The 21,697-nt window shown below is 29.2% G+C and overlaps 3 protein-coding genes across 4 annotated transcripts; 2 read left to right on the top strand and 1 right to left on the bottom strand.

Annotated features, from left to right (window-relative positions):
- The first annotated feature begins 6,234 nt into the window (after positions 1-6,234).
- On the top strand, positions 6,235-9,899 carry LOC124925700 (beta-fructofuranosidase, soluble isoenzyme I-like). The gene is made up of 6 exons (XM_047465773.1): positions 6,235-6,664; positions 6,993-7,001; positions 7,892-8,748; positions 8,830-9,224; positions 9,301-9,388; positions 9,480-9,899. The coding sequence occupies exons 1-6, from the start codon at positions 6,289-6,291 to the stop codon at positions 9,690-9,692; spliced, it is 1,938 nt and encodes a 645-aa protein (XP_047321729.1). The 5' UTR covers positions 6,235-6,288; the 3' UTR covers positions 9,693-9,899.
- A 4,341-nt stretch (positions 9,900-14,240) lies between these two features.
- LOC124926722 (monocopper oxidase-like protein SKU5) lies at positions 14,241-17,567 on the top strand. Its single transcript, XM_047467004.1, has 8 exons — positions 14,241-14,399; positions 15,105-15,214; positions 15,396-15,666; positions 15,897-16,402; positions 16,486-16,851; positions 16,928-17,006; positions 17,090-17,289; positions 17,390-17,567. The coding sequence occupies exons 1-8, from the start codon at positions 14,256-14,258 to the stop codon at positions 17,487-17,489; spliced, it is 1,776 nt and encodes a 591-aa protein (XP_047322960.1). The 5' UTR covers positions 14,241-14,255; the 3' UTR covers positions 17,490-17,567.
- A 379-nt stretch (positions 17,568-17,946) lies between these two features.
- On the bottom strand, positions 17,947-21,560 carry LOC124927124 (NAC domain-containing protein 7-like). 2 transcript variants are annotated; one of them, XM_047467477.1, is made up of 5 exons: positions 21,346-21,560; positions 19,269-19,456; positions 18,912-19,183; positions 18,275-18,845; positions 17,947-18,117 (listed from the first exon to the last, which is right to left on the bottom strand). In XM_047467477.1, the coding sequence occupies exons 2-4, from the start codon at positions 19,426-19,428 to the stop codon at positions 18,291-18,293; spliced, it is 987 nt and encodes a 328-aa protein (XP_047323433.1). In that variant the 5' UTR covers positions 19,429-19,456; positions 21,346-21,560; the 3' UTR covers positions 17,947-18,117; positions 18,275-18,290. The 2 variants fall into 2 exon arrangements, with proteins under 2 accessions (XP_047323433.1, XP_047323432.1); XM_047467476.1 differs by lacking the exon at positions 17,947-18,117 and having other exon boundaries at positions 18,160-18,845.
- Positions 21,561-21,697: the final 137 nt, after the last annotated feature.

The raw sequence follows: 21,697 nt of genomic DNA, 5'->3' as shown, positions 1-21,697 counted from the left end.
ATTATTATTTTTTATTTTATTTATATAAAAAATATGGTCATAATGGGGTTAAGTACACATAATTACCCGCAAACACATTTAATCATTTAACCAGTTAACACAAAACTAGATATTTGACGGGCTCAAACTTATGCTTCTAAAAAAGACGGGAAATATCCAACTCTTATTTTATTTATATATATCAATAATTTTTAATTATTTTTATTAAAAATAAATATATATTTTTTTAAAATAATATTGTAAGAAATAAGGTTTGAATATCACAATTCACAACCATGGTTAATCATTATTAGGAAAGAAATGTTAGAATATATATGAAATAATTATTTTAATATTATATATACATATACTTTTAATTATTAAAATGCTTAGTTTGTCAAATTAAATATTAAAATATTTTTATCTTATTTTTTTATTAAAAATTAATTTAATAATTTTATTCAAATAATTATTATTTCAAGTATTAATTAAAATGAAAAAAATATATTTATAAGAATATTTTTATTATTATCAAAATAATTCAACTTTAATTAATTTATTTTTTACAAATAACTCAACTTTTATTCAAATAAACAAAAAATAAAACAAAAGATTGGTCGTCTGGTCCCCCAATAACACCGCTCGTGACTCAGGCATCTTTACTCTGGTTGGCCACAGGGTTGAATTTGTTTGTTATGCGTAAAATCTATTGTTTTTGTTCAATAAATATTTTTTTAAATGAAATATATAGTCCATTAATCTAGTTAGAAATATGCTAAAAGAATAAAAAAATATATTTATGTGTCATAATTCACTCATTTTTTTTAATTTTAATTTCCAAATAAATATAATTAACATTCCATCAAAACACATACTAACCTGCATCATCGTGTCTACCGTGTTATATAAGGTTTGAATGTCTTACACGAAAATAATAAATAAATTTATTTTATTAAATATATTTTTTATTAAGTTTATTACATATTGTAATTTTGTATTATCATTAACATAAAAAAAATATAATATAATTCTTTAAATGTTATTAATGAGTGTTTATTATAATTTATCATAATTTGTTTTATATTTTTTATTGAAATTTAAATTAATTTTTATTATAAATTCTATAATATATTATATATTTAGTTATGAATTCCAAATTTTAATTATAATAGTTAACTTCAACTAATATCTCTTCGGATAATAATCATAATTTTATCTAGTTGAACTATGAATAAATAAAAATGAGATGTTGCATGTTTTACCTATAATTATTTATATTATTTTTACATATTACATTGTACAAATAGGTTTTAACAATTACACTATTAAATTCATCATATGAAATATTAAGTGATGTTTCACTGTATTTAAAAAATAATAATAAACATAATTTATCTAAAATAATAAATATTTTCAATGAAACAAAATTTTAACAATTCACATTTTACTCAACTAAACTCCAAATCATACAACCTCTCCAGCTGAAAAACTTGTGGAGTTTAGATGATGAATATTTTGATAGGGCATTTGTCTTGTAGGACATAATTATAAATTATTTGATTTGATGTATTACTTTTGCTACAATATTAATTATTTATTCAATAATGCATATTCCACCCATCCCCACGTTTTTTTCCAGCCTAAGTTGGGCCCGTATAATCCCACAATGATATGATGAATCTACGGGATCATTCCACCAATATCTTTAAAAAAAATTTGAAGGATATATATTTTTTAAAACCCTGTCAACTTGAATTTTAAAATACAAGATTAAATATAGTTCCAAACTGTGAATTTGAAGAAATGTGATTGGACAACATGCCACATGGCCAATTTCTTGTTTGATTCCATTTAAGAAAACTCTACATGCATTGTCACATGCCATGTGGATGAAAAATTAAGATGAGTACTCCTATCATAGCTCAAATGAAATGGATTTAATCTGTTTAGAAGCATAATTATGCCTATTACTCTTTCTTAGGAAATGTCAAAAATTAAAATTTTATTTATTTTCATATTTTTATAATCAACAAAATGTTGAATTTCATTATATAACTATGTGGTTATATCACCGACAATTCTCACATCCAATCATTTTTTCATAGAAGAAAAATGTGTCAAACCTTTTATTGTTGGCAAAAAGTAGGTGTATCTATGAGAAACTTACCAAAAACAATCTGGTAGTAATGTGAATGAAGTAACTATTGTCTTTATAACTCATTATGGTTATATCTGAAAAATATGAATTCATTTATTCGTTCTTTTATTTCGCTAAACAACCGCAATATATAAATATATCATTTTTGTTGTTTTGGGGTTTGATTCTTGTTACACTTTTTAATGAGGTGGTGCGATCTATCTAAAGATTTTTTTGCGGTATGTTATAATATATAATAGGTGTTATTTGTTGGGTATCAACATTACTATTTTTTTTCTTTTATTTGTTATCGAAATTTTCTAATTAATTTGACATTTTAGTGTGTAAATGTTATATGTAATGGACAAAATAGTTAGTATGCCTTTCTTAGTGTTAGAATAAGTTTTGCCCACAAGAAAAAAAATAGAATAAGTTGCTAAAGACATAGAATAAGCTTTGATTCATAGATCAGATCTTAAAATTTTCGGTGGTCGGCAATAATAATATTTCATTCACATGTGTTGCTGACCTATATTGTTGTGTAAATAATTTATTAAATATATATTATTTATTTATTTTTTTAGAATAAAAGTAATTTAATTTAAACCTGAAAGACTAACAAGATCCTTGAGGGAACTACCTAATATCCTATCATCAGACTTAAATTCACGGTGTTTTTAATACAAATTGATTAAGAGACCTTAATATTTTAAATAAAAATACAAGACTTTGACCCTTTTTAAGTAAAAGTTTAATTGTGTTTTCAATTAACAAGGTGTTAACAATGCCTTGCAAATGACTTTTTGAGTGATATTTGACAAAAACTAAAGAGGAAGTAAGACACATTAACATAACATTGGGGGAAATAAGCACATATTTTCCTCAATTTCATAATTACACATTTTTCACTATTTAGATTAGACAAAAACAAAACCAAATATAGCTAAACAAACTCACTAAAAGTACGTTATAACTTTTAGTGAAATAATGTTTAAATTTTTCACAAACAAAGTAAAATTGTTCGATTACAATTTTTTATTTCACGTCATCAAAGATAATCAAACAAACTTATAAAATTTATAGTTTTCTATTTAGATAAGACTAAACTTCAAGTAAAGTAATTATATTAATATGAAAATATTTAAACATTATTTTCAAACAAAACATAATTAATAACTAAATAAATATATTTGAGAATACTATTTTATTGATAAGATTAAATGTTTTTAAATATATATTATGGGTGTGCAAAGAAATTAATAAAACTGAAAAAATTGAAAACAAAAAAAAATGATGTCATACATTTTTCTTATATTAAGTTGTTTCAAGAAAAAAAGATTCTAACTATGTTTTTAATGATCAATTAAACTTACATTAATCAACTGAGTTAAAACCATTGCTATTAATTTTTTGAAGAAATAAAATGTATAACCAATTAATTAATTAATAATTGAATCTTCTAATATTCACTTATATTTTTAATATATATAATAAGAGAAATGCTTAATAATTTACACTGAAGTCTTCGCAGCATATAGCACAGCTAACTACGGTGATAAAAAAAAATTGGGTTAACAAATTGGTTCTCTAGTCAATAAAAATAATTTGTTATAAATATTATTAGTATATTTTTCCTTGATCCACCTAAAATTAGAAGATAGTATATTATCAAATTTAATTGTGAATAAAAATCTGAAACATATCCACTTGTGCCTTTAATACATTGGGGGATATTCAATAGAAAAAATAAATAAATCAAAAACAGGCTAAAGTTGGATGATGATTGATGTGTGTTAATCATGTCGTGTCCTATATATTAAATAAAATAAAGCGAGGTAATTTACTGTTCTGTTCTTAAGCCTTGTTTGATATCATCAAATTTATTTTAATCTTAATTACTATTTTTTATTATTTATTTAAATATTGAAAAGGATGGTTCTACAGTAGACTCGGCAGGGACGTCAGATATAGACTTTTTAGGCTCATCAGTTTCTTGACCTATTGAATAGAGAATTTTGTTTCGTGTGATTTTCTTAATTTTTTTCAATCCGAATTAATTTATATTATATAATTTGAATTTAATTATTTGTTTATGACTGTTTATTACTTGGTTAATTTTCATAATTAATTGAAAATTTAAATAGATAATAAAATTAACTTATTTTCTCAAAATTAGTTTGTTAATAATAGCTTATTATTTAACATATTTGAATAATTAACCTCGTATTAAATGTTATTATAGACTAAATCATTTTAACTTATTTTATAAAATTATTTAATTTATTAGGTTAAATTATTATAACAAACTAGATAATTATTATTTTATTAATTAAATAAATAAATCAAATAAGTATTATACTTCACAAAAACAATAAAAATAACTCAATTAATAACTTTTAGTCCATGTTTGATTTGAAATGATATAAAGGAATTGTTTAAAATTATTTGAATAAAAATATAATTTTGACAAAAATAAAATAAATAATTAACAACATTTTATATAATATGATTTAAATTTTATAAAATAAATAAATATTTTTTTAATCAAATTTCCACGTATTTGTTTTATATTTAATTCAATTATAATTTTTATATCAAGTTTAACTAATATCACTCTCATTATTTTATTTAATATCTTTTAAAGTGATTATAATTATAATGTTAATAAAATAAGACCTTTTTAAAATCTATTTGAAAATATAAATATATTGTTAGCAGATTAATATTATTTTAATATTTTAATTAAAATTTTAAATAATATATTATTGTAATAATATAAAATTGTTTAGTGGGCATTTGTATAAGCAAGTAATTTTTTTTATTATAATATATATGTTTTGATTGGGATTATTTGAATAATTTAGAGTAAAAAAAATATTTATTAATTAATAATTTTAAGAAGGTAATGATTATTTTTTAATAAAAAATTTAAAAGGTATTAATATATATAAATAAAATAAAAAATAATAATTTAAAATAAAAAAATATTTTAACATTTTAATTAATAAAATAAATTATATAATAATAAGTGATTAATTAAAATTTTAATTTTGTATATATTAAATAAAAAATCTTAAAATAAATCAAACTAAAATTTATATGAAATTGATTGACCGGCACTAAATTTTACTATTGTTTTGGTTCAGTAGTTTCAAAAACTTCCAATCATTCGGGTTATTTGAAAAACCCAAACAAAATTAATTTTCCAATCAATCACTTCTCAACAATTACATCACTCATTTCATTAACCAAAATATTAAAATACACTCTATTTTAAATTATTATTTTTTATTTTATTTATATATATCAATACCCTTTAAGTCATTTTATCAAAAATAATCATCACTTTCTCAAAATCATCACCGATCATTATTATTTTCTCCCTCTAGGTTTTTTAAAAAACCCCAATCCGAACAAGGCCTTAATGTTTTAAAACTGTGTTTGGTTTGATTTATTTAAATAATTAATTTAATCAAACATTATTTAATTCATTTTTTATTTATCATTTCATTAATTTATTAAGTAAAATATTAGATATTTTAAATTATTATATATTAATTAATGCATTTAAAAAAAATTTACCTAAAAGATTTCAATTCCTCAAAATCATCGTCAATCAAAATCCGAACAAGGTTTATGTTTATAAATATTTTCAAATCAAACAAGGCCTTAAACTGTTGGCGTGTCAAAGATAACAAAGACTGTCCTTGTTTTCTTAAGCTGTGTCAAATTATACCCATAATAAATTTCAAATTCAGTATTATTCGCCCAAATTACATTATAAATATATAAAACTTCTTAATTGGTCAAACCTAATATTTTCTTAGATATAAATATACGGTTCAGCATAACGTGGCAACAATTTAGTGATTGACTTGTCCAATAATAAAATATTTAAATGTATTTTTATTTTGATGAGTTATCGTCATTGTAAATAATTACATGTTTAATAATTAATTTATTAACAAAAATCACAAATCTTTCTTCAATAAAAAAACAAATAAACAAACAAGCTTTTATATAGCTGTTTTTATTTTTATTCATCGCCTTGGGCCGTCCACATCATCCGTCCTTCTTTCTCTGTTCCTCTTTTTTATATATATATAAATCACTAATGCAGATGAATTATGTAGAGAGAGTAATCCACAAATCTTTGTTTCCTATCATCTCTAATGGAGCCAAACGCCTTACCCAAGTCTTCCCCTGACCTTGAACAGTCATACGCACCTTTGCCGGACCGGCCCGATCTCGGTTCCCCTGCGCCAGGTCTCCGGCGACCCAAGATGGGTCTCGTCGGAATCATCGTTTCCTTCTTGCTCCTGATCTGTTTGGCTGCACTTATAATAGATCAAGGCCCAAAGGTGGAAACAGATCGGACAGAGTCAACTGCGTTTATTACTCCGGTGGCGAGGGGTGTCTTACAGGGGGTATCGGAGAAGAGTTTCCTGGAGGTTTCCGACGAGAGTGTGACTTACCCTTGGACCAATGCAATGCTGTCTTGGCAAAGAACCGGTTTTCATTTTCAACCGGAGAAGAATTGGATGAACGGTTAGTCAACAAATTGGATTTATTTTTTTATTTTTTTTAATTTTTATTAAATTTTTGTAATCCTCCTTACAGATGCAAATTTACCCAAGCTTTTCTTCTTCATATCCTTTACTAAGAAATAATTAAAGTCTTAATTGCAGATTTTATGATTAAGATTTTAATCCCTATTTAAATAGTATTATTAATTTCCCTTAATGATAAGATTCTTAATATGTAAAAAAAATTATCAATTTTTGTTTATTTTCCCAATTTGGTGATTACTGATTAAATTATGTATTTTTTTTCATGATTAATCTCTTGGGAACGTTGTAATTCTGACTGGCTGAAGACCCTAATGGTATGTTATCTCAATTACTTGTTCTAATTAATTTTTATTTATTTTTTACTTAATTGGGTCATTTTTATTTTATTAACATTGTTATTCAAGTAAATCAAATCTTATTCATCATTAATTTTCTTAATATCATTTAAAACCATTATTAACTATATCTAAATAATTACCAAAATTTGTTGTTCTTATTATTAAATCTATTAACATATCAATAATTCATTTCTTATGTTAAATAATACAATTTATGGCAAATTTGGAGGTCGAATCAGATCAAATGTGGGGGACCTGGATTGATATTATTAATTAGAAGACAATTATCATGTCTAGAGCTTGTTTGATGTAAAGTTATTTGGCTTTTTTCAAGTAAATTTTTATTTCACTATTATTTATTTTTGAAATATATATATTAAATAATTTATCATCTCCAACTATGGTTGGAACTATGGTTGGAGTTGTGAGATGTGGACCAATCATAATAAACATGCATCCCTTCTCTGGGACCCATATATTATAATTTTAAAAAATTAAAATAATTTAAATGAAATGGCAGGTCATGGTAGCCTTACAAAATAGTTGGCCACTAATAATTAACATGTAACAAACATCACGTGCCAACTTCCTAAAGTAATTTGATTTTTCAATAATTTTTTTATATTTATGAGTCACGTTCACCCGAATTCCACTTAAATTACACTAATTAGAGAAAAGATATTTTAGTACTTAAATACAACTACTTTCTCTAAAATATATTAAGGTAATATTGAACAATTTTATGTTTTTATTAGATTTGTAGCATCATGTAAACAAATTTTAAAAAATTATATTTTTCAATTCACTTCACACCTTTAATTACTAAATTCAATATTTAACCAAAAGCAAAATTGTGTGTTTTGTAGGTCCATTGTTTTACAAGGGATGGTACCATCTTTTCTATCAATACAACCCAGACGCAGCGGTTTGGGGGAACATCACATGGGGTCATGCAGTCTCTCGTGATCTGATCCATTGGCTTCATCTCCCTTTTGCGATGGTCCCAGACGCATGGTATGACATCAATGGTGTCTGGACCGGCTCTGCCACTTTCCTCCCAGACGGTCAGATCGTCATGCTTTATACTGGTGACACCAATGATTTCGTGCAGGTGCAGAATTTGGCTTACCCGGCCAACCTATCTGATCCTCTCCTCCTCAACTGGGTCAAGTACGACCGTAACCCGGTTTTGGTCCCCCCTCCTGGAATCGACAAAAAGGACTTTAGAGACCCAACTACCGCATGGCTTGCACCTGATGGTAGATGGAAGATCGCGATCGGTTCAAAGTTGAATAAGACTGGGATCACACTCCTTTATGCCACAACGAACTTCACCAGCTACGAGTTGCTTGACGGGCTATTGCACGAGGTTCCTGGAACCGGTATGTGGGAGTGTGTGGACTTTTATCCGGTCTCCACAACTGATGAAAACGGGCTAGACACTTCCTTTATCGAGCCTGGGGTCAAGCACGTACTCAAGGCTAGTTTGGATGACGACAAGAAGGATTATTATGCCATCGGGACTTACAACGCGATTGCCGACACCTGGACACCCGATAACCCGGAGATTGACGTTGGCATCGGGTTGAGATACGATTGGGGGAAGTTTTACGCGTCCAAAACGTTTTACGACCAAAACAAGAAGAGGAGAATCTTGTGGGGTTGGATCGGAGAGACCGATAGCGAAGTCGATGATGTAATGAAGGGATGGGCCTCTGTTCAGGTAAACAAATTTAAAATTTTCATACCATGGCATAAATGAATTATATGCATTTGGTTTAATTCATTAATTTGTACATGACAGGCTATTCCTAGGACCGTGGTGTTAGACAGGAAGACAGGAAGCAACCTTCTTCAATGGCCAGTTGAGGAAGTGGAGAAGTTGAGGTTGAATAGTACCGAGTTCAACGGGCTTGAACTTGGGCCTGGAACCGTCATCCCGTTAAACATCACTTCCGCCACACAGGTGGACATAAGTGCTACGTTCGAAGTAGACGAAGAGTCGTTGAAAGCTACGGTTGAGGCTGACGTTGGCTACAACTGCAGCACGGCAGGTGCAACCGTTAGAGGGGCGTTGGGGCCGTTTGGAATCATAGTGTTGGCGGACCATTCGCTCAATGAACTCACTCCAGTCTACTTTTACATAGCAAAGAATGTAGAGGGCAGCTACACGACCTTCTTCTGTTCGGATGAATTAAGGTTTGGTTACTAATTAACTACATTGTGGTCTATTAAAAACAAAACTCTAACCTCGGAAATGGGATCAACTGTGTAGGTCTTCTAGCGCAAATGAGATCAATAAGAGAGTATATGGAAACACTGTTCCGGTGCTAGATGGGGAAAAATTAACCATGAGATTGTTGGTAAGTTTATTATTAATTAGCTCAATTTGAGAATTAACCTATAAAATAAAATGGTTTTGTAACATAAAGTTTGATACATTGCGTTATACAGGTTGATCATTCGATAGTTGAGAATTACGCGCAAGGGGGTAGGACGGTTATAACGTCGCGCATTTACCCGACAAAGGCGATTCATGGGGCGGAAAGTTTGTTTGTTTTTAACAATGCGACTGATGTGAAAGTGAAGGTGTCACTTAAGGTTTGGAATATGGAGTCAGCTGAGATAAGTCAATTTCCCTTGGAGAATCAACATCAAGCCATTTAGAGACAGACCGATATGATATGATATGAAATGAATTGGTGTATCGTTATTATAATTCTTCGTTTGGCTAAGATCGGCTTAGACCGATATGTATTGGGTTAGGTAAAGAATTGAATTTTGCAAAAGCGGCCAAATGCCACATTATTATTATTATTATTATTATTATTATTCTCTTTTGTTCATTTATCACAATTTCTCTGTTAATTTTAATCTGTATGTATTTTTGTTTGCCTTACTATAGTTATTTATTTTTACTGGAATCCCCACCGAAACTTTGATTCATTTTAACCTGCCAGGCCCAACATATTTTTAAAAACTTCAGCAACCTAACTTTGAAAATTCCAGGCCTGCTAGGGCCAATTTCGAAGCCCAATTTCAGAAGACAATTCAGAAAAGCCCTTCACCCTTCATAAAACCAACCCAACAAAGTATTATTGATGTGGTAAGTGTAGGTAAAAATAAATAACTTATGATATGTTAGAAACAGTTTTTATTTAGTGATACTTTATTAGTTTAGTAACAAAAATATAAATAAATAAAATAATTTAAGAAGTTATAAGTGAAATCATTATTTTGAGTTTGACCTTGACACCTTTATTTTCTCAAATTTTAGTGCTTGACCTTGACATGAACTTTGGATGTTATTTCTAAGGCCAATATTTATCAAGAAGATCTGTAAGTTGATAATAATAATGTCTTTCTTTTTGTTGGAAGTTGGTTTGATCATTGCTCCTTTAATTATATCAAGTTCTTGTTGCAGACAATTTCTCTAGGAAAAACTCTAGCTATATATTAAATAGATCGATATTTTTGTTCACTTTAATTTGAGACATTTTTACTTAAAATCTAATAAGAGATTTTTAACTTTACATAAAACATTTTACTCTTTTAATAAATTAATAGTCATATATTTTTAAATTCACATAAGAGTACAAATAATACAATTTAAAAAATATATGTCTTACTGTCACATGATTATTTTAAATTAAAAGTTTAGGTATCAAAATTCAAAACGGCCAGAAGAAAACAGATGCTAAAGTTTGGCATGATTTTAAAGTTATGTTATTTTTTTCTGAAAATTTTAAGGTTTTTTAACAAAAATATTTAATTATTCTTCCATCTTAATTATTGATTTTATCCATGGACCTAACATTTTCTCCCATCTAATTAAAAAATAAATTAGAAATAGAACTGATATGATATGCCGACGGATCCTTTGATATTGTTTCAAATGATAACTTCCTCTTATTTTATTAATATTTAAATCATAATTTATTCTATAACGTGATTATCTCAGTTTTAACTTAAAAATATTTTTAAGTGAATTTAATAATTATCTTCTAAAAACAAATAATAATAATAATAAATATAGTCAAATAAAGTTTGGTGGAATCCCATGTGCAAAAATCCAGAGCAAAATCATTAGTTAAAATTAAAGTCCAAACATTTGTATTATTTATAATTTATATTTTATAGTTGGTACTTGGTTGTTGCTAGATTAGAAGCTTTCTTACGTTGTCACTGCCTTGTCCGCATACACTATATAATTTACCTTTTCTGGAAATAATTAATAAAAATACTTTATTAATTGTATGCTGTTGAGACTCCATTTAGCTCTTGAATTTATTTATTTATAGATAAAAGAAACAACTTCTTTATTAATAAAGAAAAAATATATTATAAAAAATAAATAAGTATTATTAATTTATTATTAGATTTATTTAATCACATAAAATAATAAAAGCACTAAAAACTAAACTAAATGCACCAAATCAAATATAGTCCAACAAACATTTTTGAAAACTTATTCAATACAATGTAACAAATTATAGCAATGTTAACAACTTTATTTCATATTTCACTTAACTAATGAAATATTCTTAAAAACAATAAAATGATAAAAAAATGTACTTGTAATTATAAGTTTTTAATATTTATTCAATCAACATCCTTCATTATCCTTTATTTATGATTAATTCTCAACTTTAAATCATTCATATTTATCAATGAATTCCAGACTTGAATGTTTAAAATAAGCTAGCAACTTAGAAAATCTCCATTCTAAATGAAGTGAATTCTAGTATTGAATTTCATTACATCCCAAATATAGTTGAAATCACAAAATCTGAATATTGAGATTACTATAAACACAATTTAATCCAAAACATTATATATATATATATATATATATATATATATATATATATATATATATATATAAATATATATATATAAAAGTAGGAAAACAAAAAAATTGACAAAGGAAAAAAATAAAAGAAAAAAATAGAGCACCACAACAAAGAGAAATAAATGCAAAGGAATGACACAAAATATTAACTTTTCGTCAATGTCTATCCCTCTGAAAATAGTATAAATGATCATCAATGTAACACGCAAGGACTTTTCATATTGAATCTCCTTCGATGTTGTGAATCAACTAATTTTGGACCTGAAAAATTATGGACGTTTTTTCACATCTCTATAAAGGGAACATACGAAATATGTAAAAAATGGAGCAAATGATCTTTGCTCTTAATTTTGAGAAAGTGTATAATAAATGTAATTATTTCACCAAATGGTTGATTTTGCCGGGAATAATGAAAATTTGTTTTATCATTTTAAAAATATTTTTTCTTATATTTAAAGAAATTTAATTTAATTGAAAGTGTAATTATCATTCTCATACTGGATTAGTGTGTTAATTTCTAGATGTATATTACAATATATATTGATTTATTTTCAAACAATAGTTAATAAAGAAGATATGATGTTGAAGAAGATTGAAGTAGTAAAGATTATTAATTACAAAAGCTGACTTTTTACTTTTATTTAAACATGTTTTGGTATTTTGATTTGAAATCTAAATAGAATATATATATATATATATATATTTCCACATACAGTCGCAATTTATGGAACGGATAATCCGGAAAGAATAGCACTTGTTGTTAATGTGGAATGTTTGAAACACGGAGGAACCATTTCACATTGTTTCTGGACACGCAAATTGCCTAAACGCGACAATGAAATTTTTAATTTTTTAATTTTAATTTAATTGAAGAGTCAAGAGGAATAAGACAAGTGGCAATAATCTTATGTCCATATTCGGAATAATAAAATAGTTATATTTAAAAGAAAATAAATTGTATTTTAATTTTAAAAAAAATCAATAATTTAATAGTCTAACTATAACCGATGAGTGGGGCCCATTAAGATATTAATGGACCCACTTGTAACCACTTAACAATTTATAACACTATGTCCTCGTTTGATTTTTCCAAAAGTATTTGGATTTATATATATATAGCAAAAATTCAAAATCACGAATTGAATCTGTCACATTTATTTAAGTATCAATTTTATCACTTAAAACTATTTTAATAGATTAAAATTCTTTTACATTTTTTTCTCTATTATATTGGTCTCTTTTCAACAAAATATTATAAAAATTAAATACATGACAATTATGGAATAAATTATAAAAAATAAAACCAATATATTTTTATTCCTTAAATATTTATATATATTATATGTATCAAATTTTATGGTATCCTTATATACGTATTAATATTACACTTTAATAACAAGTTTATTTAAGATATTTTGTAATCTCTTTTCTTAATTTAAAATTTTGTCATTTACTTATTTGACTACATAATCAATCTCTTGATATAAACTATCTTCAAATCCAGACTATAAATCATAAATTATATCAAATTTAGAAAAACTAGATATTGATATGAATAAAACTATAGTACATAAATTCATTTGTTAAATAAATTATAATAGGATAAGTCCAATTCTATTAATTGTCTAAGTTTAAAACAATAAAAATAAAATTGAATTTTATAAACTAAAACAATTAATAGAATTCTACTTTAATTTAAATTTGACTAAAATTAAGGAAAAAAGGGGGTCAAGTCAATCTCTTAATAATTATATTTTAGTTTGAATTCCACTTTAATTTGAATTTTACTTAATTAAATAAGGAAAAACACATTTATATATATTTTAGTATGCTCAATGATTATTTATTTTATAAGATTGATCAATTAAAAAATTGAATTGAAGTGTACATAATTATAATTCTAACTTCAATTTTAAACTGTTGAATCCACAAAATACCTGTTATTTTTATAATTTTATTTTAAAAATACTTTCGGTCAACAAAATCTGAAATAGATTTAGATACAATAATAAAATCTGAATTAAAATTACCTTTTTCATTAAAATATTAAACTTTTTTTTTTACTTTTTTTCAAATTAATTATTTGATATATATTTTTTTGAATTTAAAAATTAGCACGTTACAAATATAATAACTTAATAAATTTAAATTATAACATAATTTTCCTATTATATATATATATATATATATATTTATTAATGTTCACTAAAAAGTAAATAATAAAACCCTTATTAGGGTGAAAAAGAAGAAAGCTTTCACAAAACCTTAATCTGCATTGCCGTCTCTCTCTCTATATATCTTCTTCTTCTCTTAGAAAAGAAAAGAGGAAATATAGGGGGATTGAATATAGAAGAGTAAGATCAGATTCATCATCGTTAATGGCGTCCTTCTGTTCATACCTGCTCTGTTTCATCCAAATTTCTTCTCTGTTTGTGTATTCCACCTTAGCCGCAGACCCAGTTGCCAACTTCGAATTGGAGTATTCTTATACAACTATCTCTCCATTGGGAGTCGATCAACAGGTTCTATTTCTTCTCTCTAGATTCTCTTTCATTTCCGTGTTTGCAACGCAGAATCAGACGTCGATCGCCGTTCATATATGAATCATTCTATCTATCTGGATCGTTTTCATTTTTCTTTTTACAGTTATCCAATCGCATTGTTGCGTTCATCAGTAATGAAAGGGTTTTTGGATTTAAGACTCTTTCATCAGTTCCCCATTGTTTCTTTATTATTTAATTACCTCTTTTGGATATCGGTCTAATTTTTTAATGGGGTTTCTTTTGTTTATCATCATTGTTTCAGATTATTCTTAATTCTCTTCTCTAGCCAATGTAATTTTTGCTATTTTTTATTTTATTTTCACTGTTAATCACTATTGACAATAAATTAATTGTTTTTAATTATAAATGATAGATTTATAGAAAGTTTATTACATATTTCCTTGTGCAGACTATGAGGTAAATCACCGTCAAAGATGGTTTATAGGTTATTGAATATTTTTATATTTGAGATTCATTTGGGTTGATAGACATTAGGATTATGAATTTAAACAAGAAATAAAGGATCTTTAGTTGATGATTTGAATGATATAGTTCATGTGGGTATAATCAATTATTTGAGATTAAATTGAAATAATCCAGGTAGATCAATGGCAATAGTATAGTACTGTAGCTATTGAGAAAAATTACAGCTCTGTTTTGGCTTGCTCTGTATTCATTTTGCAGGTTATAGCTGTTAATGGAAAATTTCCTGGTCCAATTATGAATGTCACCACAAATTACAATGTGGTGGTCAATGTTAAGAACAAGTTGGATGAAGGTCTTCTAATTACATGGTACTTTTACAACTATTTTCTTTTCATTTTTTGAAGGAAGAATTCTGTCATTTTATTGATCTGTAGCCGAAAGTAGCATAAACTTTGGTAAAATTCAACTATGTTTTGTTTTTCTAGTGAAAAACTCGGCTGTATTGTCTTGCTTTTCGACTGATTCTTGAGATTTTGGCTCTCTTGACAGGTCGGGGATACAAATGCGTCGAGTTTCATGGCAAGATGGTGTTGCTGGGACAAATTGCCCCATCCCTCCAAAGTGGAACTGGACTTACCAGTTTCAAGTTAAGGATCAAATTGGAAGCTTCTTCTATTTCCCGTCCCTCAATTTTCAGAGGGCGGCTGGTGGATTTGGCTCGTTCGTGGTCACAAATCGGGCGGTTATTAACCTGCCTTTCGCCACTCCTCAGGGCGACATTGTTATCATGATTGGCGATTGGTACACCCGGAATCACTCGGTTGGTGTTCCTTGTATTGTTATAAGCTTTTATTTGGCCCATTTGAAAACACTTCTGAGAAACCTTCAATAAATTTGTTTAGAAACACTCTTTTTATCTGACAGTTGAGATCATGTTTGAAAAGAGAAGTTAGTGACTGTTTCTCATTTGGATACAGATTAAGTGTTTCCTAATGGGCCCATTGAATTCAAAAGTATTTTCTTAAGATTACCCTTTTGTTCTTTTCTTAGGCACTGAGGTCCGCCCTTGATGCTGGGAAAGAACTAGGCATGCCCGATGGAGTTCTCATGAATGGAAAGGGACCATACCAGTACAACAATTCACTTGTTCCAGATGGGATTGATTACGAAACCATCAACGTTGATCCTGGACAAACGTACCGAATCAGAGTGCACAATGTTGGCGTTTCAACATGTTTGAACTTTCGCATCCAGAACCATAACCTCCTTCTGGCTGAAACCGAAGGTTATTACACCGTGCAACAAAACTATACTAGCGTAGACATCCATGTGGGTCAGTCTTACTCATTTTTGGTCACCATGGACCAGAATGCAAGTAGTGATTACTATATTGTAGCAAGTGCCCGGTTCGTAAACCAGTCTGTCTGGCAAAGGGTCACTGGTGTTGCCGTGTTGCATTATTCCAATTCGAAAGGAAAGGCGTCGGGTCCTCTCCCTGACCCCCCAAACGATTTCTACGATAAGTCTTATTCAATGAATCAGGCCATGACCATCAGGTTTGTATTCTTTTGTCAAATATAATGCTGTAAAAATTGCATGCTAAAATGCTGTCTTTTGTAATCTTCTTGGGATGTGACAGGCAAAACGTATCGGCAAGTGGAGCCCGGCCCAACCCTCAGGGTTCTTTCCGTTACGGTTCAATCAACGTGACGGATACTTACATTATTCAGAGTTTGCCTCCGACAACAATTGATGGGAAACGCCGCGCCACCTTAAACGGGATTTCATTTGTGAATCCCGATACTCCGGTCAGACTTGCAGACATGTACAATGTGAAGGGTGCTTACAAACTCGATTTCCCGAGCAAGCCTTTAACAGGGAAGGCTATAAGAGATAGGTCCATGATCAACGCCACATACAAAGGATTCATAGAAATCATACTGCAGAACAACGATACAATCCCTCAAAGCTTTCACTTGGACGGTTATTCCTTTTTTGTTGTCGGGTAAGTTCTTCACTCGGGACCCATGACCTTCTTCAATTTTAATGTACAATTGTATTGACTTCTTCACATGTTGCAGGATGTCTTTTGGCGTATGGACGGAGAACAACAGGGGATCGTATAATAAGTGGGATGCGATATCTCGAACCACAACACAGGTCTGCTCTACCACTCCATTTACTTGTTGAGGTTCTTAAACTCTCCCTATTCTCGAGTCAATATTTTTTGTTTTGCATTATAGGTTTTTCCGGGGGCTTGGACTGCAGTTCTTGTCTCATTGGACAACCCGGGGGCATGGAACCTTAGATCAGACAATCTTGATAGATGGTATTTGGGGCAAGAGACGTACATGAGAATAGTAAACCCCGAAGAAGATAACACAACCGAGTTTGCTGCCCCCGAAAATAGGCTATACTGCGGCGCCCTTGCCTATTTGCAAAAGTACTGGCCCGGCCATCTCTTTCATTTCTGTTTTAAGTGTCTGTTAACCAGCCAATCGTTAAGCATCATCAGCTGATCTTGTCTGCCTTTTCTTTTTCAGGAAACAGAAAAACTCGGCAGCTCGGTTTGTCGTCGGACCAACAAACTTCTTCCAGACGTTGCTCATTGTGTTGTCGTCTGCAATTCTAATGTTGCGCTAAGTCGCTCATTCATTTTCGTGGAGAATTTGCATAAAATTTCTGTTAGTCGGATCATTTTTTTTTTTTTTCTGTTTCATAACAGTGATAGGATTTAGAGTCTACATAGAAGAAGAATTCATATTTGACGTACTTTCTAGTTTTTTTTTCTTTTTGAAAAGGTTAGATGGGGAATTGTTTAGCAAACAAAACCTATAGAAAAATGAAAACATTTGAGAACAGATTATTATTATTAATTAGAATGTGAGTATTTTTAATTAGAAATTATTCAGAAGTTTTTACTAAAAAAAAGATTACTTGACTTGTACCCCACCATTTAGCTAGCTAGACAACTACTTACTTTATATCTTTTAAAGCATTCTATATATTAAGGTATTTTTAATCCAATTAGGCAAAATGCATTTCATTAAAAAGATCAATATAAAAGTATACAACAATTTATAATATAATATATAAGAGGATATTGCATGATAGTCCACAGGCTGACTCCATACATTCTAAAATAACTTGATTATTGGCTTGCCTTGATAATTGCAGCCATTGATCAAGAACATTAATAATATATAAAGTTTCACATATAGAAACGACTCAACAATCCAGGTTCAACCCCACTGTCCCTAGTGAGATGATCCTGTAAAATATTAAATTAATAATTAACTCTAATCACCACATATGAAAGTTAATTAATAGTAATGTCTTAATTGGTTTTATTATGTACAAGAACCTTTGAAGAATCTTGACTGTTTTCAATTTTAGGAATCCCTATAATTAATTATTAGTGTATGTACCAACCGGCTGCAGCTTTCACTTCCATATTGATGCATTTTCTTCGACACTAGTGTTGGATGGATCATGTTGGATGAGCATGTTGGATGGATCGTTTTCTTCGAAGATTATGTTTGCAGAATTCGAGTACTCGGATTCTTTTGCGACCTCTTCTTGACTGAGCTGAGAGGCCACAAACTTGTCGAGGACTCGCCAATCGGTCACGTGATCGTCCACTACATGCTCATTGTTGTTGTTGTTGTTCCCGCAAATGGCTAGCAAGCTCTGTCCATGGTTAATTCTTTCATCTAAAGCTATATTTCCATAACTTCCGGAAGCACCCGTGGAGGGAAGTTGGAGGAAATTATTTGCATGGGGATTAAATGGATATTGAAAATGTTGATTATGATTATGATGATGACCATGATCATGAAGCTCTTTCTTACAAAGATAGGGTACTTGTTTTGGAGAATCTAGGTCTGGCATGTACGAGACTAATTGATCGTCGTACCATATTGGCGAATCATGTTCGCTAAACCTCCTCGTCGTCGCTAACTTCTTCTTGAATACCCGACATACCACCCATCCTTCTTCCTGTTAATGTCCAATGTTGGTAAACAAAAAAAAAACAAAAAAAAATGATTGAAAACATGCACTTGCCTGAGGAGTAGCATTTTCATCTATTTCAAGTCGATATTCGTGCATGATCCAATCGGATTTCTGTCCATTCGGTGCTCGGCCTCTATAAAACACAAGGGTCTTCCTCATGCCGATCAAGTCATGCTTGGAATATATAGCCTTGTCTCTGCCCGTCGCTTTCCAAAACCCTGCAGCCGTCGCTCTGTTCGTCCGAGTTCCAGTTGGATACTTCTTATCTTTATGGCTAAAGAAGTACCAATCGCTCTGTTCTTCGCTTCCTATTCTACATAGTTCTGCTTGACACAAATATATATTGTGAAATAAATTATTGGAAACAATTTAATATATTTGAAAGAAAAGAAAAATGTGCATGCATACCTTGAAGATCCCATGGCTCGATCTTGTAGAGATCGACATCCTTAATTACATCTACATCAGCTCTACGACAAGAAACCTTTCCTCTCAGATAATAATCGACGAGTTCTTCGTCAGTGGGATGGAAACGAAATCCAGGTGGAACGTTCATAAAAGTGTTCATGTTACACGCTGGTTGATAATATAAAACCCTTCACCAAAATTAGTAAATAGAATAATTAGGATTCAAGTTACAAATTAAACACAAAAAACTAAAACATTTGATTTAATTAGACTTCACCGTAAGTAAATAAAAACATTTTGGTTACAATTTTCTTTGAAAAAATAAAATAATTAAGAGCATTGGAGCATTAGAGATCGAGTAGAGACATTTTTAAAGTTATTTAGCAACATTAATTATTTAAAAATGCATTAAATAAATCCATTTCAAGTTACAAAAATTTCAACTATAATTAAGTAGTTGGAGAGAGTGAAAGAGAATTCTCTCTCAATGCCAATCAATAACACTGCCATGCACGGAAAAATAATATCGATATATATATATATATATGGATCATGGATGTAGAAAAAAGAAAACATTATAATGAATTGATCATCATTGTTTTTTTTTTTTTTTTGTATTGAAGTGAACTTCAAGTCTTAGGTAGATTTACTTGCTCTATAACCTTGAACAGAGACAATTTGTCAAAAAGTTAACAATTAATTTTATATATATATATAAAAAAAAAAAAAAACAAGTCTGCAAATACTTTGTGATGGCTACTCTGAAAGATGACTGTGTATTAAGTTTTTGAACAAAATAACATGTTTTTGTTGATAGGAATAGGAGATGTTCATTTTATTAGTTGATAGTTTAGATTAGGAGTGAATTTGATCGAGGTTTCAGATTGAGGACACCGTAATTTTATATTTATAACTTCTCCATTGGTTGAGAAGATTAAAAGTGAAAGTAGAAAGACCGATCCGCCATAAAATGCGAAGAACTTGGACACCAAGGAAGACATGTGTTGAGAGTAATAGGACTAATTAGCTTAGACCAATCCAACATGGAAAGGAGCACAATGGGAATCATAGAACATAGACCTTTAGATAAGACTCTTGACCTTTGTTATGGACAATGCAACCACGCTAACAAAATAAGAGGGAATTGTCATTGATCATCCTTCTGTTAGATAAGAAAGAACAAATCTCATTGAAGAGTAATAGGAATTAGCTTTCCCCTTATACAACCTGTTGACATCTGATGAATTAGGTTTCAACCCAACTTCTCAACTAGGAGTTTTCTTCTTCTTCCGATAACCCACCAAGGAGATTGATGTGAACATCCAACGGATTAGGGAAGAATGAGTGTAACACATTCTCCAAAAATGGATCAGATTCTAATTAATGATGAGATATATCATTGGTCATGACACATGACAGAATCACAAATGAAGATAATATTATCTTGACTCTTGAGGAAACTATTAATGATGTAATCAACCCTCAAGAGAAAACCATTACAGATGTGTCTATGATTAATTATGAGAAGATTTTTTTTTTACAAAATTCAAACTAGAAAGAGAAGGATCGACACTAATACAAAATTTATAGCAATATAAATTATGAGAAAGAGAGCAAGGGTCCAATGCACCTGTCGCCAAAATGTATAGATTTCACTAATTTTTTTTTGTGAAAATTAATTGATTTTAACTTTTCATAAAAAAAAAAAACAAAACAATCCATGTTATGTATTATCTTAATTATGGTTTGGAATGTTTGTTTTTTCACTAGGATTTATGAGACATAGCATACCATGAATGAGGTTCTTAGATCATGGTTATGAAAATCATTATTCTTAAATCTTAATTAGACCATGGATCCAAAACTGAAACAAACAATTGAATTTTTATTTTTATTTGTCATCACTCAGTTAAAATCGTATTGATTAATAATATATCTAATTCTATAGGAAATTCAAAATTCAAAAACAAGAACCGAAATCAACTAAAAATGGATTAAGATTTAAATGCAAAATAATAGCAATACTAGCTAGCTAGAGAGAAACAGAAAGAAAGAAAGAAAGAAAGAAAGAACTCACAGATAGAATGGTCGGTCAAATTATTAATGCTTCGATCAACCTAGAATGAGTCGAAAAAATACAAGCCGTTCAAGGAAGAGGTAAGTTATGAAAGCTGCTGTTAATTAAATCGGAAAATTTCCTCGGGAATTGAACACAAAACAGCCCTAGTTTTTCGGGGCTGTCTGATGGATGATGAACAGAGATCCCGAGGAGAGGAGGAAGAAAGGATGAAGGAAAAAGGCTCAGCAATGGAAGAACGGAGAAGATCTGTGCTCATATATACACAGGCAATTAACAAATGCAGCTGCTAGATAGCGTGAAAGGGATGCATAGAAACCCTAATGATTATGATTGTGTGTGTCTGTGTGTG

This window comes from Impatiens glandulifera, chromosome 2 (assembly GCF_907164915.1).
Source record: "Impatiens glandulifera chromosome 2, dImpGla2.1, whole genome shotgun sequence".
NCBI lineage: Eukaryota > Viridiplantae > Streptophyta > Magnoliopsida > Ericales > Balsaminaceae > Impatiens > Impatiens glandulifera.
Note: the sequence above shows the minus strand (reverse complement) of the source record. Positions and strands in the feature narration are given on the sequence as shown.